Source organism: Parasteatoda tepidariorum, chromosome 8, assembly GCF_982258835.1.
Source record: "Parasteatoda tepidariorum strain Cologne lab strain chromosome 8, Ptep-v5.0, whole genome shotgun sequence".
Taxonomy (NCBI): domain Eukaryota; kingdom Metazoa; phylum Arthropoda; class Arachnida; order Araneae; family Theridiidae; genus Parasteatoda; species Parasteatoda tepidariorum.
This window is the reverse complement of record NC_141762.1, coordinates 38,241,510-38,264,261: the sequence shown is the minus strand read 5'-3', so window position 1 is coordinate 38,264,261 and position 22,752 is coordinate 38,241,510. Positions and strand designations below refer to the sequence as shown.

General features: G+C 27.7%; 1 protein-coding gene across 2 annotated transcripts in view; it reads right to left on the bottom strand.

Annotated features, from left to right (window-relative positions):
• The window catches only part of LOC110282076 (junctional adhesion molecule 2A), a 97,452-nt gene that overhangs the window by 28,901 nt on the left and 45,799 nt on the right, over positions 1-22,752 (bottom strand). For both annotated transcript variants that reach the window (XM_071181502.2, XM_043044016.3), the window contains one exon: positions 1,789-1,916. In XM_071181502.2, the coding sequence (XP_071037603.2) occupies positions 1,789-1,819 (31 nt within the window). In that variant the 5' untranslated portion in view covers positions 1,820-1,916. The remainder of the gene's footprint in view (positions 1-1,788; positions 1,917-22,752) is intronic.

Genomic DNA, 22,752 nt, shown 5'->3' with positions numbered 1-22,752 from the left:
TTTATCCAATTATAATCAATATTATTAACTTAAGACCTATTTCAAACAATAATCAAAGTTATTTCAGCGTAATATATACATATTCATTCTTACAAAATTCTCTTCACAATATCCTTTAGAACTAATTCTTAACAGACATAATCTGCATTTTTTTCAGACACTCCTAACATACTGTCTTCAATCTGACAATTTTTAGAAGATATTTTCCAATATATCTGACAATTTAATCATTTTATTCCCATTTCCAACAATTAATATTATTTTTGAATATGTATTTTCGAGCAAATAAATATTTTACTTTCGTTTAATAACGCAGACTATTTATAATATAGTTTATAATATATATATATATATATATATATATATATATATATATATATATATATATATATATATATATATATATATATATATATATATATATATATATATATATATATATATATATATATATATATATATATATATATATATATATATATATATATATATATATATATATATATATATATATATATTTGTTAAATTATATAATTTTTCCATGTGCAAATTCATTTCGGGCAAATCTGTGGCTAAAATTATGTGCAAAACAGCAATTCATGTTTCTCTTTTCTATTTTTTTCTTAAATAAATATTTATTTTCTAAAATTATTTACTTCTTTAAATTATCTAGTATAATTTTACCCTGCGCACATCCATTTCGGACCCATCCTTAGTAACTAACAAATCAAACGCATTTCAGCAATGCAGCAAGAACGGCACTTTAAAACAAAACTCCTCTAGTTACGCTCAATTTGCGCTTTTGTTTTCATATTTTGCAATCTGGCAATCTTATTACCAAAATCTTTTTTTAAATCATTCTTGAAAAATTTCCAGTACATGTAAGTACATTTGACTTTATAGTTTATACTATAAAGTCACTACTCGCTTTATAGTTTATGTTTCATTCTGTTTTTTCTTTTTCTTTTTATCTTATTTTATTTTCTTTTTTTACGTGTTAAATTTTTACTTATTGTGTTCTATTTTATTTGTTGTTTTTTTTGCAAAAATTTTTTTGAGTGCTCCTCACACTATTGTATACTGTATTGTGTTTTGAGTGCTCCTCACACTGCGAAATGGGCTATTGGCGACGGTCTGGGAAACATCCCTGAGGATGATCCGAAGACATGCCATCACAATTTTGATCCTCTGCAGAGGGGATGACACCCCCGCTTCGGTAGCCCGACGACCTGCACGCGAAGTCGAGCACTTTACGGTAGAACAGTTTAACGAGGACCAATACCGCACACCCTCGGTCCCTACGCAGGCTGATCCAAGTGGTCACCCACCCGCACACTGACCATAGCCAGTGATGCTTGACTTCGGTGATCTGCTGGGAACCGTGTCTTAACGATGAGTCCACTGCGGGACTAATATATTTAGCTTTGGCTTTATTGATACAATATCAGAAAGCACTCTGTTTTGCGGATATAATCGTGTGGGCCGATGGAAAGATTATATCTTTTTTCTCCGGTTTTCTAATTAAAATTTCATCCTTTTTTTTATTTATTTATTTATAATTTTTTTTTTTATATAAACTGTTTTTTGTTATTTTTTTTATTTATTATTGCCCCCCCCTTTTTTTTCATATGTCTATAATTTTTCTTTGTTTTATTCTTCATTTTGAACATATATATATATATATATATATATATATATATATATATATATATATATATATATATATATATATATATATATATATATATATATATATATATATATAAATCTAAACTTAAACATACTTACTACTCATGAAGAAAATGGCTTCGTATATCATGGATGAAGTTAGAGATCAATGACTGGTTTGGAGAGTAATTGGATGGTTTGTAAAAGATGCATCTATTTTATATCTTTGTTTTCTTTTTAAAGCAGTTCTGCAATAAATGAATGTTATTTATTTAGGTTGCATATTTAAAAATAAATGCTAAACAAACTTAAGGTTTAATAGCTATTAAATCCAGAGTGGAGTAGAAAAATTCCATTTTAATATTTAAGAACCAAATTTCTATGATTTCTTTCTTTTTTTAAGCATTATGGGAAGCACAAGTTTTCACTTTTGGAAAGGAATTTTAACAAATATCTTGCTCCTCACGATTTTTCGCATCGGTGCGTTGGAAGAAACTTTAGAGCATTCTGTATGTTTTTAGTTAAGCAAAGAGGTTTTAAGTAGCTTTACTTTTATACACGTGTAATAATTTAACCTAAAACTGTTTGCCATGAGTTTAACATTTAAATTTAAAAATTTCAAAAAATTTCGAGACAAATATTACTACAAAATATTATCTCTACAGAGCAATTTAATTTATGCACTAATATTGCTCTGTAAAATTATGTCAACAGATTGCCATGGTAGCTTTCATCTCATCCACAGTTACGTCATGATTAGCTTTTAAATATAATTTATCTGATTTTACAACCATCCGAATTGTGCGATGGTATGGCACTGGAATTAAGTATATCATCTTATTAAACAGGTTACTCGAGTTTGAATATTGATGACTGAGAAGTTCGTTAATCAGACTTTTTTTTTCCTTCAGCATTTTATCTTTTGAAAAACATCTAATTTGCATTAAAACTCAACGGCACTCAAAGGGATTGGTACTTTTTACCATTTATTCTATATTTACAATACAAGTACTCTTAGTGGAGGTAATTTTCACAGTGACAATGCAGTTTATGACATTGTGAATCGAGCAAATATTAGTAATTAAACTGCCGACGCTAATATAAAGAATTGGACAGCCAGTGATACAATTGAGTCACATCATTAAAGTGGAAGACATTTCGAGTTCTGTGTTTGTTTAGTGTTTAAAAAAATTGAGAAATTTGAACATATATTCAGTATTATTATTATCATATCTGATAAAATTGAATTTCTTGATAAATTGATGTCACATGCAGACTTTAATAAATTTTTTAAGTATCTTTATAGATTATACCGTGTAATTTTTCCTTAACGAATTCTTGCCTGGTACTGATAATATATATGCTTAATTTCGACGCCAGATTTCAATAGCATTAACTTATTTTAAGCCGAATATAGGAAAATAAGCAGAAAAATAAAGGAATCATATTTATAAGCATTTTTTACAGCTTACAATAATTTAGCGACTAATTCTTTCCTATCTTACATAATCTGCTAAAACATTTTAATATAAAAATAAAAATGTGGATAAATTCTTAAATGTGAATATGATAACAGAAATATTATTTTCATTTAGCTTAAGAAAATTTCTTTAAATTATTAAACATGATGTAAAGTTTAGCTACTGTTTCACGAAATTTAAAGGAAAAAAGAAATATAAATTTACAAAAGTAAGCTCTTTTAGAATCCTTTTAAGGTAATCTTCTCCATTTTTATCCCTGAAAATAACATTCAGCCTAATTGTTTTCTCACTGCATTCCTATATAAATTACGTTTGTCTTTTCTAAGAAGGGCAAAGAATGTTTGTCGACAGTAAAGAATGTGCTAGAATTAATTTGAGTATAGATCAAATGTTGTAGGCGTAATTAATAGAAATAAGAAGTTAATATCTACAATTCTCTTTATTTTTCGTTACAATCATAGAATGTTATTAGATAGCTTTACATTGTAAAAAAGTCACTAAAATAAAAAAATAAGCATAAATTTGGTAGAAAACTAGATATAATAAATAATTTAAAAAAAACTATGAATTTGTTTTATTATAAATAACAAAATATAATGATAAAAATAATATATAAATGATAAAAATAGACAATATCTTCAATAATGTTCTAAATGATATTTTATTGAATCTTTGAAACATAATTTTATAAAATGAGATGAATTTTGACAGCGATAATTAAAAGGCAAAATTTCATTGCAAGAAGAATTAAAAAGAAACATAAATCATAATAATTTTCTTAAGAAAAGAATATCATAATAATAATAATATTCTTAAACTAAAGAAATTGAATGGAAAAATTATCTTAAAAATGTAGAAAAATGTTTTTTTATAAATGCCTCAAATCGTCTTTAGATGATCCTTAAAAATCTTTACTGAAATATATAATTATTTATTTAGAACATAATTGAATTGTAAGAAATTTCTCTTAAAATATGATTAAATAATATCTTTTTAATTATTATTTTACCTTATTTAACAAAAAAAGCCAAGTAATTATAAAATAGATGAAGAAAAACTGTTAATTGTGAGAAAAATATTTTATTTGCTGTTTTCACCAAATAGGGTTAAACAACCAGAAGCTTACCAATAACGCCACAGTCAATATTTGTCGAGCACACTTTCTTCGATAGTTGGAAGCTCAGCCATGTGATAAAGAATGCGAATTCATATTTTTATTTTCCAACATTGGATTCCCAAGATAACAGCAAATGCCTAATAATCTTATAATAAGGGCATGGTGAACACGTGATGAAGTCCTTAAGGGTCTTACAACTGGGATGCTTACTTTAGTCGATAGTGCTTAGCTGCCAATCTCATGAGCGGAGGATCAAATTTCCCCGTTGACACCGCAATATTTCCATCATCTCTTCAACATGTGTCTCCAGTGTCCTGACTCATCAATTGGTGGCTCTGGACTATACGACTAGTAGCTCTCATCCAAGCATAGGTAGCAAAACAATATAGAGCTGCTTGACACAAAAAACCTAGTATTTCTCCTCTCTCACGATCCATGGAACCAGTAGATAAACTAATCAAGGCACATTTAACGATTCACGTAACAAAACACTACACAACCAAAACCTCTACTGAACCAAAACCTCTAAAGTTCATTACCTAACAAAAAGCCTAACGTAATTTAACTCCAAAGTTCAGTTAAATTCCTTTTTTATGGTTTCAAAACCATGTTAGCTGTAAATTGTTACAGAAGCGTATGGTTTTGAATTCACCATTTTTAACCACATCATTTGTAAACGGTTTCAAACCTGTAAAGGTAGATTTAGTTAAATGTTTCTAAGCATAAACTTCACGGTTAATTCTATGAACAGGTGGCCGCTGGTTGAAATATAATAATTGGAGAATGAAAATTCTAACATTTTACTTCAAAGTTGCAAACTTAATTTTGAAATACCTTCTGTATTTTTGCTCTTTAAAAATTCCGAGTGTTTAAGCATTTAATTCCCCTTGTGGTTTTATTGTTTTTCTTCTTTCTGTATAATAATCTTTAATTAACAAGCTTTATGAACATTAAGCTTGTGGTTTGATAGTTTTTTTTCCTTCTGTATAATAAGCTTTGATTAATTTAAATGCTGAAAAAAATTTCAATACTTATCTAAAAATTATTTAAAGTATTACTTTTTTTCATTTATTTTTAAAATGCGAAAAGCTTATGGATTATTAAGAGATAGCTTGTTCATGTTTTCACGATAAGTTTAAATTCATTTTAGTAGATCTAAAAGTAAGATTTTTATTCCTTAAATAAGACTCCGTCTCCTATTTACTTTGTTAATCAATCCCTGCAATTACTTCGCAATCATTTGTATTTCTTAAATTAAAACATATTGTTATGAAAAAAAAGGTTACAATAAAGAGATCACAAAATTTTTTATTGCGTCAACACAAATCTGGTTTTTCAAACTTTGTTTCCAAATCTAGCATGACAAAATTTAAACATGAAAAATATACTCCGTTATCATTGCAGCTTCATCCATAATCCTATTTATTTTTTGCAGGCATAAAAACTTGTTCATGTTTTTCGCGAAGTGGAATATTCAGCAATAGTGCATAAAGTTGCAGATTAGAATTTCCAATAGCTATTTTGTATTATCATTATTTTAATAGCATAGACTGATAATATTACTTCATAAAATTTGTTACAAAGTAAATGTGATTTATTAAAAAATATGGTTTATTTTCCGTTTAATGATTGTAAAACGTTAACTTTTTTATTATAAAATAATATCTTGCGATTGCTTAATTTTTATTATTATGAAGAAATAAAACTCATATGCTTAAGCATTATATTTCTAATACTAATAGAAAAGAAAAACAAAATAATTACCTTAAATATAATTAAGAAGGATAATAAATAAACAACACTGATATTTACCCTTTAATAATAAATTAATTAATTGAGATTAAATTAATAATGATTAATAAATTACTTAAAGGTGAGTTCTGTGATAACTAATATTAATTTTCTGATGATCATAGCTAAATATAGATGGATTTTATTTTTTAAAATACGTGTTCATCCTGTGATTCTTCCATCCAATTAGAATTTGCATGGAATTGTGGAATTAAAATTATCTTTTGTTGACATTTTTTGTTGACAATTGCTAAATACCTGAACGAGAGGAAAGGCATATAATCAATAAGTCGGTATAAATCGAAACCGCGAAATCATGAGCAAAATTGAAAGACATTTGCAAACATAATTAATAAAGCTAAAATAATTAAATTTTTTATTATTTACTAATGTTTTCTGCAGCATTACACATTTTGATTAAACTAAGCACATTTTTAGAAATTCATTCTATAGAAATTAAAATCTATTGTACATCTTAATTTTTACTTCAAAATTACCCCAGTTCTCACTTGCCATTTACGTTGAATAGTCATTTTCCATAAATAGAGCTGTAAATTTGCAAACGTAACTGATATCATATTTCAAACTAACAATAAAGGAGAATCGTCTGCAGTTTATATTTTTAATGGAAAAAATAGTTCCAAAATTATAAAAGAGACACACACACACATGAGTACCTAGACATGCAGACGCTCACAAAATCTTTCTTCTATTAAATGAATCATTGGAGCGTTTACCACAGTCCTTGTCAGTGTGATCATAGGGGACACGGTAGATATTTCCGTTATCAAAAATACAAAAAATCATCAATCGTTGCACATTGTTGCGAATTTGTACATCAGTTCAATTTCAACAATGCCAAAATGATTTTTACTCCAGTCACATCAGCCTGATGCCATGGAATCTTATTTTATTCATATGAGTGCTGATTCTCTTATTAACAACATTAATTCATCACTATAACGCGCAGTAATGCATTTTACCCTGGTTTGCCCCTCTCGGCCTCTGTGATTTTTCTCAGTCTGTTTTTTCCTCTTTTATCTCTCTCTGTTACTATGGTTTTTCTAGTTACGTTTCTCCCCTTTATCTTTCTCTTTTCCGCTCCGTCCGCATGTCTGGGAAATCTAAATAATGCGTGCCTATTTTTGAGAGCTTGAAACGTGGCAATTGCTATTTACAATTTGTATATTTTTGAAGCGAATGAATTATTTTAATCAAGTAATACCTTACTTTTATTATTATAGATAGATAAATAAGATGTTACATTAATGATGCTTAAAAGCTAAAATATGCTTAAAAGTATTATAATCAAATTTCCCTACCTCAAATTTCTAAATTCCTACTTAAAATTCATCTCTATCTAACCGTTACTAGTTACTTATTTTAAAACGTTTGTTCATGAATCATTAAATTATTTATAAACAAACAGAGATGAACTTTCCTGAATAGTTTAATTCGTTGAGGGATTACTTAAGACGAAAATATCTGTTCATAAAGCCATCTTATTAAAAATTCCAAGCACGTGATTAAGGAACAGAAATGTCAATTAGACTAAAGCAAATTTCCGAAAATTTCGAATTTTAGTCATTGCAAGAAATATAATTTATTAAAAAGAGATGTAAATAGATAAATAAAACTAATTGAATTAGAAATATATTTGTAAATGCTCTTAGCAATCTATGCAAGGATAAAAGGATATATGAGTTATTATAATATACGATATTCAAATGTGTTTGAAATAGTTGACAGGGAATTTAAATTGAATCATTTAATTGAAATCGAGCAAACAACTGTACGGTTTTATGCACTGAAAACACCACTAATAAATAGAAAATGAGATCTCTATGAATAATTCAAAATAATAATAAAAATAAATTAATATAATTGGATAGCGTCAAAATGAAGAAAGTATAATGTATGATAAGAGTAATTCTAAGAAACTGAAGCAAAAAGATAAATTTGATAATGAAAAAAAAATTGTTAACTATAAAAGTTAAGTTTCAAGTTCTTTAAAATAAAGACAACCATTCTTTGTTAACTATAATAGTTAGGTTTCGAGTTCTTTAAAATAAAGACAGCCATTCTTAATATGTGGATGCTAATTAAAAATATGTCACCATCAGACGTGAATGAGGAAAACAAAACAAATCTGAAAATAGGAAGAGCAAAGTTTCCGACGGAAACAAAGAAATGTAAAATAAAGGTTAAAACAATATTAAAAAAACTGCAATTGCCGATGGGAACGACGGTATCCGAAAGGACCAAGTTAGAGCAGAATGCATTTCCAAGTAGTATAGAAGGGCTGAGAAGATTTCCTCCCGTTAAATGGGAGAATAAGCATTCATACGAATGAAACAAGATTCCCGGTCATTGAGATGAGCTGATGTGACTGGGGTAGGAAGAATCCCCCTAATCTTTATTTTGCCTTTTTTTGTCAGCAACTTAGTGTTTTTCTTTTTTTAAAAACAGTTTTGCTCTCCTTATTTATTTCTGGTGGGTTTGAAGAATGTACGTCTTTGTTTTGTGCTTTCGAAATATGCCGGATCGGAGCATGCGGAATAAATTTTAGTTTTCATAAAGTGTCATATACTAGATTTATTCAAATATATAAGTTCGAAATCAAAATTTGTGGCCGTTTAGGCTACAGATGAAACTAATTAATGATTTTAAATTTTTGCACACATATTGTATTTTAGGCATTGCATTTTATTCCATTTTTAATTAATTTAAACTGTTTAATTTTGGGTCATTGAGGTTGCAGAAGATTTCAAAATTGTTAGGTTTTAAAATCTTGACAGTTTAAAACTGTTAGGTTTAGAATGTTGACAATCCATTGGCATTAATGCGAAAGAAGTTCAGAAACTTCCCCCTTTGAATTCCTAACCTAGTTTGTAGAGCTGATATAAGAAATAGAAAAATGGAATTAGTTTTCTTTAATTTTGACTAAAAATTGCCATATTTAAAACTTAAAATGTTATAGTATATTCTCAAAAATCAAAAAAGGCATCTTTTGAAACATTAAAATAAAATGAGAATTTTTATATATTGTGACAAAGTCATATAACCAGCAAAATATTTATATTATAGTATCAAAAATGAACAACTTTAAAATAGATTCAAAAATTTCTAATAAAAATAGTGGTCGCATTTTTAATATCCCAATTAATTTTTGCAGTTCTTTTTGGAATTTAAAAATTTTAGCAGAAATCAATATATAATACTTTTTCCATTAAAGAATTCGATATATTGTGTTTAATGTTTCAAAAAATAAGAAAAATGCATATTGTAAATTTAATTTTAAGAAAGGTTCATAAGTTAAAAAAATATATGATTAGGGATTATATTTAAATATTTGTCATGATTAACATTACCATAAGAAATTTTTTGCAACATTTAATGAACCCGTGCTAGCGTCTTTAACTTTGATTCATTTGTAAATTAAGCGACAAAAATAACTTCTAATAAAAAGCTGTAAACATAAAAAATATGAAGAAAATAATGTTTTTCAATCAATTTCTAATCAAAATTTTTGAAATTGATTATATATTTTTTTTATTCCCCTTGATAAGTATTTTTATTTTGACCTGTAATAAAAATTTTTTTTTCATATTTACTTAAAAATACAACCTACGCTCAATCTCAATTCATCATTTTTTTATCCCATAAGAGTGAAAAAAGAATATAAAAACAAACTAAAACTTTCATTTTAAAAAATACTTAGTGGAAATAACGATACATTTTAAGAGATAAACTGCAGTTAACAACGTATTATTATGGCTTTACTGTTAGAGTTCCCTCTGATGATAGTTCTTTAAGCTTAATTATTATTAAGAAGATTTAAGGAATTGTTAATTATATGTATTTCTTATGAATAAAAGGACTTAAGTATTAAATTTTATGGAGTATAGAATAATATGAACTCAAAAAGCAAAAAAATAAGAATTGGTGTACTTTAAGTAAGCTTTTTGTTTCAGATTTACAAATTTAGCTTCTAAAATTGTAAAATAAAAATGAATGGCATTGAACATAAACAAGTATAACCAACTGAGATTGAAAAAAATAATTAAATTGTAATCATTTTTTTTACTCTTTACAGTTAATAAGTCAATATCATGTAATATTAATGTTAAAACATTGATTTAAATTTTTTCGAAATCACAATCATCAATATTAATCACAATCATTACGGAAAAGTAGATTTTTCATCATTAGTAATATTTTTACACATTGGGTCACTGTTACCCCGAATATTTTTTTACCAAGCTAAGGAGTTATTTGTGTACCAATTTTTTATAGAAATTTCTTTATTTGTTCGAATGCCTTTCTGGGACAGGCATAATTTAACCTTAAATATGCTCAATTTAAATATGGTATATAATTAGTGAAGATGATATTTTAAGTTATGAAGTCAAACTCAAAAACATACTTTCTCTGAAAAAATCTTAACCTTTTCTTCGATGGGACCTCAAAATATTGAAGTGGTGGGATGGAACCTCAAAACATTGATCACCTCATTTCTGATCCTCAAAATAAGGAAGGTAGCCACAATCTGGAAAATATGATCCAAGCAGTTTAGGCGGGAGGACGATTGAAAGTTTGGAATTCTCCTCATGTTAATTTTACTTTTTGCGTATTTCGCCATACATTTTGCATATCTCGAGAAATTTTGAAGAGAATCAAAAAAATCTTAAATAATTAAATTGTTTGTACACATTATAATACGCATACACATTTGCATACATAACTTGGAGGAAATTCGTTTATCCAAAGATATATAATAATTATGCATTATATTTTTTATTGTTCATTTTAGTGATAGTCTTAAAAATTTGGGATTATAATGTATAAAATTTTTTGCGTTAAGGAATGTAAATGTATATAGCAAAATACAAAATAAAAGTGAAATTGGTCGCATGGTTCTCGAAAAATAAAGGTTTTACAAAGCTGTAGATGAAAGATTTTATTTCTAAAAAATTCTTCCTTTTCAGTCGAAAATAATGTTTTAGCAATGCAAGTTTTAATTTTTTGTTTAATTTCATTAATTTAATTATGCATTACTGAAGATAGCAGGAAATAAATAACTCTGCTAACTTTATTCTTCATATTTATAAATATATTTTCAACCTATTTATGTTTTTCCTGCATTGTTTGTATTTTTAGGAGATATTTATAAATATCCGTAACTGGCTGAGTAATAAATTACTATAATACCATTTCATAGTTTTTTGGTGCACAGAATTTAAAAAAATTAGATTTTATGCATCGAAAGACGAAAAATTATAACATAATTTTCGTGTTTTGTTTTTTTAAAAAAAAGAAGAAGAATATTGGTGTATGGTTAGATTTTTTATATACAGATGATTAAAGCAAAACGGATAAAACTGCTATTTTATACATCAATTATAATTATGCAAAGAAATTTAAAACAATAAATAAATAATGGTGATTCCTACTGCATCTCTGTCAAAAAATTTATAATTTCTAGAGCTTAATTTTTTTAAACTATTTTTCATAGGTAATAAGTCCCCCGGTAATTGTTTGTAAAATAAATTAATTAAAAATGAATCAAAATTCTCAAATTGCCTATTTTTGCCAACTATTTTATGCAGGTAATATTTTTACCAATTATGATACAATTACCACAATTACCGTAGTGAAAAAAACGCTTAACATATTTTTTTTGTAAAAATCATTGTTATTTTTTTAAACACGTGTCCGTCCTAAAATTAGATTTGGGAATTTCATAGGTCAAATTGTTACCTTGAAGAAAGTAAAATATGTAATAATGTACTAAATTTGATTAAAGTACGAAAAATTATGCATGTTTAAAAAATATGATATATTTTATAAAATATGGAGGGAAAAATAATGATTTTTAATTGGATAATTATGCAAAAAAAAAATTTACTGAAATTTTTTTAACTAGTTATCAAGGATTGAAAATGAAAACCAAACTATTATTCTCAATATAATATTTTCTAGCTTAAAACTAAGTGTAGAATATATTTTTAGCAGAAACTTCCTCGTCTTATTAGATGGGAAAGTACGTCTTGTGAAAATAATATCCCTCAATTAATTTTCCGTACAAGCATTATTTTCTATGAGTAGTTAAGATAAAAATATGTTGCGTATCTGCACAGATTAAAATATTCTCATAATACTATATAGTTATGTAGTTACGACTTACTATATAGTTATGACATTAATGAACAAAAAAATCCTAATCCTGTTTTATAAAATCAAAATATACGGTATTTAACTATATACGGTATTAAAAATTTTTTAGCTCATATGATTACAATTTACCGAAAATTATAGTTCTTGTTACCACATATTTAGTTAAAAATACAAAACTGAAAAGTAAATTTACAGAATAGATGGTTTTTATGCTATGCTCTAAGATATAATGATGAAGTTACAAAATTTTACCACACTTACCAAGTTTTATCAAATAATATGGAACCATATTTTAATGTTAATATTTCCAAAATAATTACCAAAAAGCTTCGTTACAAATTACCTTTTTTTTGGTGTTCCCACAGAACCAGAAAGACGGTAAATTTTACCACATTCTGGTAGTTTTGGCCACATTTTTAATAATATAATAAAAAATACGATAATTTTATCAAAAGTTATAACGGGTATAAAGGACGTTTATCTGACTATACGCTCGTTGCATGCTTAAAACAAAGTAAAAGAAATCTTTATCTCAAAAGAAAGTTTCTTTTTTATAAATGATCTTATTTTGGGTGGAAAATGTACTTTTACGAGAGTAATATTTTTCCGTACATCTTTTTTTTCCCTTTGAGAGTTAGATCTAGATAAGTTGTTATCCCCAATAACATATCTTCCTCAATATCCCCCCTCCGAAACATATATACATATAAAAAAGAAAATATGCATTTGCTTCACCTTCATATTTTAGAAAGTATCATTTCCAAAATGCACAGCAAGAACTGCAAGCTACACGGGTTTACTCATTCTCAAAGGGAAATATAATCATTGAGGTTATTCTTCTATTGCAGTTCTTGTGGACAGAATGATTTGAATTTTTATGAATAATTTATGAAAAACACTTTGAAAAGATTTATTCTCATTCATTCATTTAAATGACATTCAAAAATATTACATTATTGCCTTTTTTTTTCAGTGATAATTTTGACCAATTATTTTTGATCGGTAATTTTAACGAGCTAAAACATATGTTTTATTTTAAAATTAATCCAATTCATTACTAAAACGTTTTAAAAAATGATAATCGATTTTTTTTTCGTGTGACTTTAGGAGCCATTATTATATTTAAGGTTTTATGAGTAATAAAGATTTGATTTCCTTATAATTGGACACTTGCAACTCGAAAAGAATTGAAGTGATTATACCTAACCATGCGATTTAAATCAGATTTAATTGAGTACCTGAAAGTGACATCTGACGCGAGTGTGTCGAACGGGATTGGCTTCTGGATCGACAAATGCCACAATTTACCTGCGATGACGTAACTTGCAGGTATCTAGTGATCCAACATGATATTTCTTCATTTATCAATTTTTTTTAAAAAAAAGTAAGGTAATTTGTAAGTTGTCGAATCTAATTTTTTTTAATACTTAACATAACTTGACGATTTTAACAACATGTGTGGTTTTTATGTATTTTTCCCAACTTTAATTTATTAATGGGAGTGAAATCTTTTTTGTGTAACTTAAAGTGATATTTTTTCCCTTCTTGATATTTGGAGGCCTTAACCTGTGAGGAGTAAAGGCAGTGGATAAAAATGCTAAATAAATAATTTAAACAGGTTCTTTCAAACATGTTATTTAAACGTTTCATAAGTTACAATCTTAATAACTAAATTAATGATTAACTGCTCTGATACCCTCTATGAGAGCATTATATATGTATTATAATATATTAGAAATGAGAGAGAGTAAATAGCACTTTTTTAAAAAATTTCCAATTTGTTTCTCACAATTTTCTTTTCAGCTTTCGGAACATAAATTGAATATTGTTCGTGCGAAAGTTTAAGATTTTTTTAAACAAATGTTCTTTTTTATATCTAGTATAATTCAAATCAGGTTTATTTATTTATTTATTTCTTAACAGAAATAAGTTGCAAACTGGCAGACATACAGTATTAACACCTTAAGAAAGTGATATATCGCGGAAGAAACTTTTTATTGCAAATTTTGTTTCACCTCTGTAACTAATTTAAAATGTGAATTATAGAAAAAGGGAGTTCAAGCAAATCTAGGAAAAGTTATGTAACTTTTAATTGCTGGAAAAAAAATTTAAAATGTCGAAATGCAAACAAATTATTGGAAGAGAATTTCCTCATTGCGCAATCCAAAGTTATACTCTCATAATTTGTTTTCATTTTGATAATTTTTCAAATTTCTTTCAATATTTGAAACTTCATGGTTTACTCTAAGTTTTAACCCCCTTTATCTATAATTATACTTTATTTTACTTATGGAAGTGAAAGGAGTTGGCGATGAAAAGTTTTTTCCGTTGCATGACGTTCTCTTAAATACCAGTTTCTCGCTAGCGCAGAAGTTTTAACCGATTATAAAAGGCCGGATTCATACTAACGGAGTCATTATAGTGATAAATTACTGTGATGCTACAATTGGCATTACATATTTACTTCCTATCTTTTAAAATATCTTTCATTACTTAAGCTTATTTTTATTAATAGAATTATATTTAAAATAAATCGAAGATTTAATCTTTTAAAACGAACATAAAATATTTATTTCTTCTCTTCTAGATCAATGTAACGGATACTTTTTTATCGCATTACTAGGCAGACTTATAATTCACTGTCGCCTCTAATCGAAAACAAAAATCTATTTATAACTTTTTAGTCTAAATTTCCAACGGCTAAATGTTTCGGTTGCATGGTTGCAATAATTCTCATAAATTTGTTGGCGACTCGTGATCGCCAAGGTATTTTTTTAAACCCATATTAATATGTTGGTTGGCTTTGTTTTGGCTATGATATATTATGATAAATCGCCAAATTATGGATCTCCTACCCATACTTTCTACGTCCGTCGGGAATAATTATATTCACTTGGAATTCAAAATTTGTGGTGACTAGGAGTCCCCTTTGGGGCACTCCTGTCCCAGTCATCCTAACGGTTTAAAAAGATATGCAATCGTAAAACAAAAGTGCTAAGAAAAAAAAACATCTTGATGTGGAAGTTATATTTCCTTGATCCCTTCAAGGGATTTATTTTTGATAATTGGTAATTATTATGATGATTTGTATTGATGGCCATTCTCCATAATCTTCAAGAAATATTGCTTAATAAATTGGATTTTCATATTCACGATTCATATTAATTTCCTAGAGACTTTCATTTTTGTTTCATCCATTTTACTTTTATTAACGGCCAATACGAACAATAATGAATTTCACTATACGAATATTGGCGGCTAAGGACGGAGGACCAAACCTCCCCCACAATTACCATCCAAAACTACTAACAGTTTGATTGTCTTAGAATTTATAAAAATTATTGAATATAAAATGTCGAGGAGACAATATTCTAAACAACTGAATCGGCTGATCACCGGAAGTAATTCGGATGATTAAAAGCCCGTTTGTTGGGCTTATATTTTCAAAAAATATTCTAAACAAGGCTTTCACTGAATCGGCTGATCACCGGAAGTAATTCGGATGATTAAAAGCCTGTTTGTTGGGCTTATATTTTCAAAAAATATTCTAAACAAGGCTTTCACTGAATCGGCTGATCACCGGAAGTAATTCGGATGATTAAAAGCCCGTTTGTTGGGCTTATATTTTTAAAAAATATTCTAAACAAGGCTTTCACTGAATCGGCTGATCACCGGAAGTAATTCGGATGATTAAAAGCCCTTTTGTTGGGCTTATATTTTTAAAAAATATTCTAAACAAGGCTTTCACTGAATCGGCTGATCACCGGAAGTAATTCGGATGATTAAAAGCCCTTTTGTTGGGCTAATATTTTCAAAAAAGTTCATCTTTCAATCACGTTAAGTTAAAAAAATTTTTTTCAATTGCATCAATTATTATAAGTCTCTAATATCATAAAGCAACTATTTCCAGGCTGATGGATACCTGATTGCTGAGAAGTAAGCGCGACCAAGGTACTAAGTTGACCATTTTCCCCATTCATGCCGTCAGTCTCGAAGTCTTAGAGACTTAGCCTCTACGAACCCTTTGGCTGCTAAGGGAGTGCATTAATTTCAATAAAAATTAAGAATTAAATTTCTTGTTTGAACTAAAACAATAATCTTACTAATTTAACTGATTTACAGTAGAATGCAAATATTAAAAGCATTGCATTTTACTGATTCTTAAATTATGACTAATTTTAAGCTAATTTAAAAACCGCTGTTGTTAAAAGTATCGATAAAAGTAAATAGTCATCAAACCCCGAAGATATTAACTTCTACTTTATAATTTTATAATGGTTGTTCTTAAAATATTGAATCCGGAAATCTTTGCTATACTAAATGAGTTTCAGATGGAATTGAATGTAAAGCTTGGTCACACACATTGTTAGAATTTTTGTTCTAAAAATACGGTAAAATGACAGGCTGCTGTCTATCCATCGAATTAACCGTAATGTTTACGGTAAAGAAAATTATTTATCTTTACGGTTTTGAAACCGTTTACAACTAGTATGGATAAAAAACCATGAATGCAAAATTATTCGTTTTTTTATCATTTACAACTAGCATGGTTTCAAAATTGTAATTAATTGTAGTTTAACTGGGCATTACAGATAAGATTTTCGTTAAGCAATAAGCATTGGAGTTGGGTTGTGGTACAGTTGTGTTTTATAAAATGAATCATGCAATGTGGTTAAGTGTTTATTTGGTTGTTTCACCCATCGTAAGAGATGGAAAATACTAGACATTTTTGTGTTAAACGGCTTTATGTTGCTGCCATCTATGCGGGAATGAGAGTTTCGTATTCGTGCTGCACACTAGAATCTCTTTATGTGATGAAGGAAAATGGAGTAAATATTGTGGTGTCAACAATTGAACTCGAACATCCGTTCAGTCAGTCATGCGATTGACCAATTAGCCCTTTTGTACCCAGCTGCATGGAACTAAGTGGCTTAAATAGGTGCGTCTAGTTGCGGCGATTAAATTCGGGTAGTTAAGCCATACTAAGTGAAAGCGGTAAATAAACCGTTTTCACACAGTTACTAGTTCGAATACCATCCTATTTATGATTATTTGATTGATTTGTTTGGCAAAGTAACAATTTAATAAATTGTTATTTAACCATTTTCAAACAGTGCAGAGTCAAAGTTGTACATGTTCCACAAAACCATGCCTACTAAAAAATTATATTTGTAACTGCATTAAATAATTGTTAACTTAATATTAGGATAACTAAATAAAAGTAGTAATAATACGCGAGTTTAGCAAAGGGTCTAACGAAATAACTCTAAAATCATAACAGTAGGGGAGAGTGGGGTCAATTGTAACAGGGTACGATTGTAACAGAGCAAAAAGTTTGAGTGTCGGGTTCCAGATTTGGTTCCTAGGTGGCGCACAAGGTGTATTTAAAAAATCTACATGTACACCCCTGCTGGCAACCATTTTTATGTACTTTTGAAAGAGTAACATCACAAAAGATATTTTTACGCTACGTAAGTACTTTTTTTGGTATTAGAATATTATATTGTAACAAAGTAATTTTGTTCAAACAAAAAATTTTTTTTAACCGAATATGTAAGTGGACACCTTAATTAACATTTCAAAAAAAAAAGATTAGTTTTGTTAATTAACTAGCATTGTTTTTAACAAATGAAGCTGAAATGTCGTCTTGGGGACTCTTGTAACAATAATTAAAGGGACGATTGTAACAGCTGAAAATAAATAATCTTATGTTTATAAACCATTACTTAACTCTTTAAGAAGTTCCTATACTTTCCTATATCATTTACATTATGTTGCTTGTGCATTATTTTATTTGTCACCTTTCACAGCATAAATTAAAATTTTTAATCCCTTAAAGTTTAACCCCTTTGGTCTCTGCTCATTATTATTTTTACTCCTAAAATATCACTACTATTTTGATCAATAAAAAAATGTATCACAACTATTATAACATGTATAATTAACTACGTTTTAGTTGAACTGTTACAATTGACCCCGTAAGTGGGGACAATTGTAACAAGCGCACGACTTTCAAAAAATTGTTAATAACTAATATAATAACATTTAAAATAAGGTATTTATTTTTCTTTTCTAGTAGAGGATAGTCTACTTTACTCGTCTGTCAATTAATACTAATAATGTATTGGATTTTTTGTTAGTCAAAAATAGTTAAGTAAAACATGTTACAATTGACTCTCTCCTATCGTGCGAGGGTTGCTATTTATATTTCTGGCCTTGGCAACAGTAATTGTTGCTAAGCGACCGCAGACGATTTTAATCGAAAGTTTGATATTTTTAAACATAAATTCAGCAGACGATTTACCATTATAGCTTCATTTGTGTTGTTGACAGTAAATGGAAAAGTTCTTCTCTTTCAAAAAATGGAATTGAATCGTGAACATTTTCGTGCCATAATTTTTCATAACTTTCGACATGGATTGTCAAGACAAGAGTGCTTCGATGAACTTAATTCTTTATTAAGCGATAAAGCGCCATCCTACAGTACTGTAAAAAATTGGTATAACGAATTTAATCGTGGTCGATGTTCGATCCAGGACGAATCCCATGCAGGTCGTCCAAAATCCATTGTTGTGCCAGAAAAGATCGATGCTGTGCGTGAACTGATAAAGCAAGATCGTCATGTGACATACCGTGAGATAGAGGCGTCTTTGGACATTATGACTGGCATGACATTTGAGCGTAAAAAAATTTGTTCGCGTTGGATCCCGCATAATCTGACAAACGCTCAAAAAAAGGCTCGTGTCGATTGGTGCAAAGAAATGTTGGAAAAATACGTTCAAGGTACATCAAAGGCTGTGTATAACATTTACACAGGTGACGAATCATGGATCTATGCATATGAGCCGGAAACAAAACAGCAATCAACTGTATGGGTCTTCCAAGACGAGGCAAAACCAACAAAAGTTGTTCGAGGAAGAAGCACATCGAAACAAATGATTGCCTGTTTCTTCGGCATTAACGGTCATGTGGCAACAGTGGCGTTAGAGCAACGCAGGACCGATAATTCTGAATGGTACACGACCATTTGTTTGCCAGAAGTCTTCGGAGAAATTCGAAAAAAGCAGAAGAACAGGCGAATCATTCTTCATCATGACAATGCCAGCTCTCACACATCGACTCAAACAAAGGCATTTCTGACGGAGCGAAAGATCGAACTGATGGGTCATCCACCGTACAGCCCTGATTTGGCACCCAATGACTTCTTCTTATCCCCACACATCAAAAATAAATTACGTGGACAACGATTTTCGACCCCCGAAGAAGCGGTTCATCATGGAGAATATTTTGAAAAACAATAAAACCAATTTCGATCCTACATATTTGTTTTTGCATTATTAGACCAGAAATATAAATAGCAACCCTCGTATAAAGATGATGCAAAAATTTTTGCTAAATAAAATATTTTTAATTTGTTATTTCGAAATTTGAAAAATTGTTTATTTACCGAAAATAAGAAATATAATTAGAGTAAAATTATTTACCAACTCTGTTATACATCTTTCTTCTTTCATAAAAATATTATTGCACCAAATTCAAGTCGCTCTTTAGCATGCATTGTTAAAATGCTCTGCAACTACCATTTTATAAACGAGTATAAGCAGAAGTTTTATTAGAATCTACGCAATATTTTAGTTAAAACATGCAAATACTAATCAAAATAAGGATTTAAAAATGGTTAAGAGTGTTAGTAACATTCTTATATATGTAGTTTACACCTTTAGAAATTAAGAAAGTATAATATCAACTTTTTTCCTTTTAGTAGAAAATTTATAAATGAGAGAAAAATAGAATTTATAACGTATCCTGAGTATTGACATTTCCTACCAAAAGTAAAATGAATAACTTTATTTAATATATGTCACATACATTCATAAGCAAATTTAAGTTACATACATACATAAAACAGATTTTATTTAAAAAACGACGCTAAATAAGATTTATTTGATAAATTAAGCGATGTTTTTAAGACAAATTTTTTTTATGACATTATTTTCATAGGAAGTTAAACTCTTGAGAATTGTGTTTAAATATTGATTTCAATTATGAAAGTAATGCTAATAAGTGTCTTACAATTTTTAGCGAACACAACATACTGTCCATATTTCTGGAAAACAAAAATAATCCGGAATGTCAATGAATTAGTTATTCTTAAAGTAAAAATTTACTGCGGCAAATAAAATTATAATAAACCTAAAAGAAATGGTTTCATTAAAAATGGCATAAAATATATTTATTTCTGATATTTGCTGTAAATAAATGTGCTTGTAATGTTTCTATATTGTTGTTTCTACATTTTTTTCCTAATGCGAATTTACTCCTGCGAATTAAAAATAAAATAAAATAAAGCTACAGGGATTTATCTAAATTAATATGGCTTTCGTAACTAAAAAAATTTTTACAATGTCAATATTTGGTATATTCTGAATCTGAACTTAGAAAACGTTAAAAATACTTAATTTTTTTGTTGAAAAAAATAGATATTTTTGGCTTGTAATGTATAATAAATTTAACACAATAATATAATCTTATTTTTGAAATAATTATTAGCGAGAAAGAATTAGATACTGAAGATGTTAGTTCAAAAATGCTCATAAATTAAAATTTTCATACATTTAAAAGTAGTTATAATTATTTTAAATAAGTCATGAATTTCATGCATTTTGAAAACAATTTTTTGGGAATTTCTAAAACTCTTTAAAGAATTTAATCGTGGTAAAGAAAGAAATTACAAACCTCGATCCTTGTTATTACCAATTTAAGCTGTGGTATCTAAAAAAGAAACTTCTATCTATCATCAATAAGATTTCACATCATCTATTAAATTCTCATAAGGCTTGTGGGATATTACAGCCATTTAAAATAGAGAGTCAAAGGAATCATTGAAATTAAGGCTCCACAATTTCCAGAAAAACAGCATGATGATGACAATGGCTCAACATTGCTCACCTGTTTTCTTTTTTTTCATTTCAGAAAAGATAGAAAATTTCAAGCTATAGGTAGATTTGAAGCTAGATGGGTTTCAATTTGTCCCGGATGTCAGAGTTCAAAGGTCACTTATTATAGCAGTTGAAAGTTCAGTACCTTAATTATTGTGCCGCCGTGGTTCAAAGGTACCGTATAAAATTTAAATTTATGTCCTTTAAAATTCTGATGCTCCTCTAAAAGAAAGATGCTCCTCTTACGCTTAAAGATGAACCTTAGATGTGTAAATTAACGCAATTTGCATGCACATAATTTGCAGAAGTCTAATCAATTCATAACTTTTTGCTGACTCATTAGTTCTGCAAAACATGTTAAATTTTACTCTGATTAGGGAAAGAAGTTTTTCAGATTTTATTTTTATAAATTAATAATCAATAAAATTTTCAACATTAAATTTTGATGGATATTAAACTAAAATAAAACTAATTGTTTAAACTAAAAGAATATAAATAATAAATTCATTTACAAGCAACATTGCTTGTTAGTACTTAAATAATATTAAAATCAAAATTAGTTTCAACTAAGTAAATTATTTTTTTCACCCATAAAAGTTTTAAAAAAAATTAGTGAAAAAAACAAAACGAGATAATTAGTTCTAATAAAAACATAATTCACAAATAATAAATATTATTGTTAAACTATCAAAAAAGCTTAGTTCAGAAAATTATAGATTACAAAGGATTTAAATAAAATTAAAAATTTATTATCAAAATCATTTAATAACTAAATATGTAAAAGGAAAATTAATTAAAAAATTACTTTTCATTTTATAATTTTAACAAATTTCTATTTTAACTAATAATGAAAAAATTTTAACTAATTTCTAATTCATTTTATCCTAATGAATACATTAGTTATTAAACATGTTTTCAAACAATTAATTATCTTTTGCTAATAATTCCAAAATGATTTTCTATTAAAAAAAATGAGAATATTAGATAGAAAGAACTACAATCATTGAATAAAAAAAATATATCAAATTCATTTTTAAAGGGAAAATGTTTCTAATTTAATGTATTGTTGCAAATATCGTTTTTATTTATAAAATTTTAAAGAAAGTATTAAATCTATTTTCCCCTTAATTCTTAATCAAATAATTTCTTTGTAAGCTGTCAAAATAATTATTTACTTGCATTTTTAACTTTTTAAATATCAAATGAATATTTTAAACTGAGCTTTAAACTAAGCTCTTTCTTTTTTGAAATTTTTTTCCTTTCAATTGTTAAAAAGTTTAAACAAAATCAATTCCGTTGTTATTTCAGAAAACAACAAATAAATAATCCAATATCTAATTTAATTTATTTTTAAATTTGTGAATCCTTGCACAGATGTAAGATTAGAAAAATTTATTTTTTTGTATTTTTTATTATTTCAAAACGTATTGAATATAAAAATTATTTAACAAAAGTTAATATGTATGTGTATAAACATATATATATTTAATTTGTAACTGCATACAAGATACAAACTCAACTCAGCACTGATATCAGTACTAAACACAAAGTAGTTTAATCAGAAAAGAGGTCAAAATCT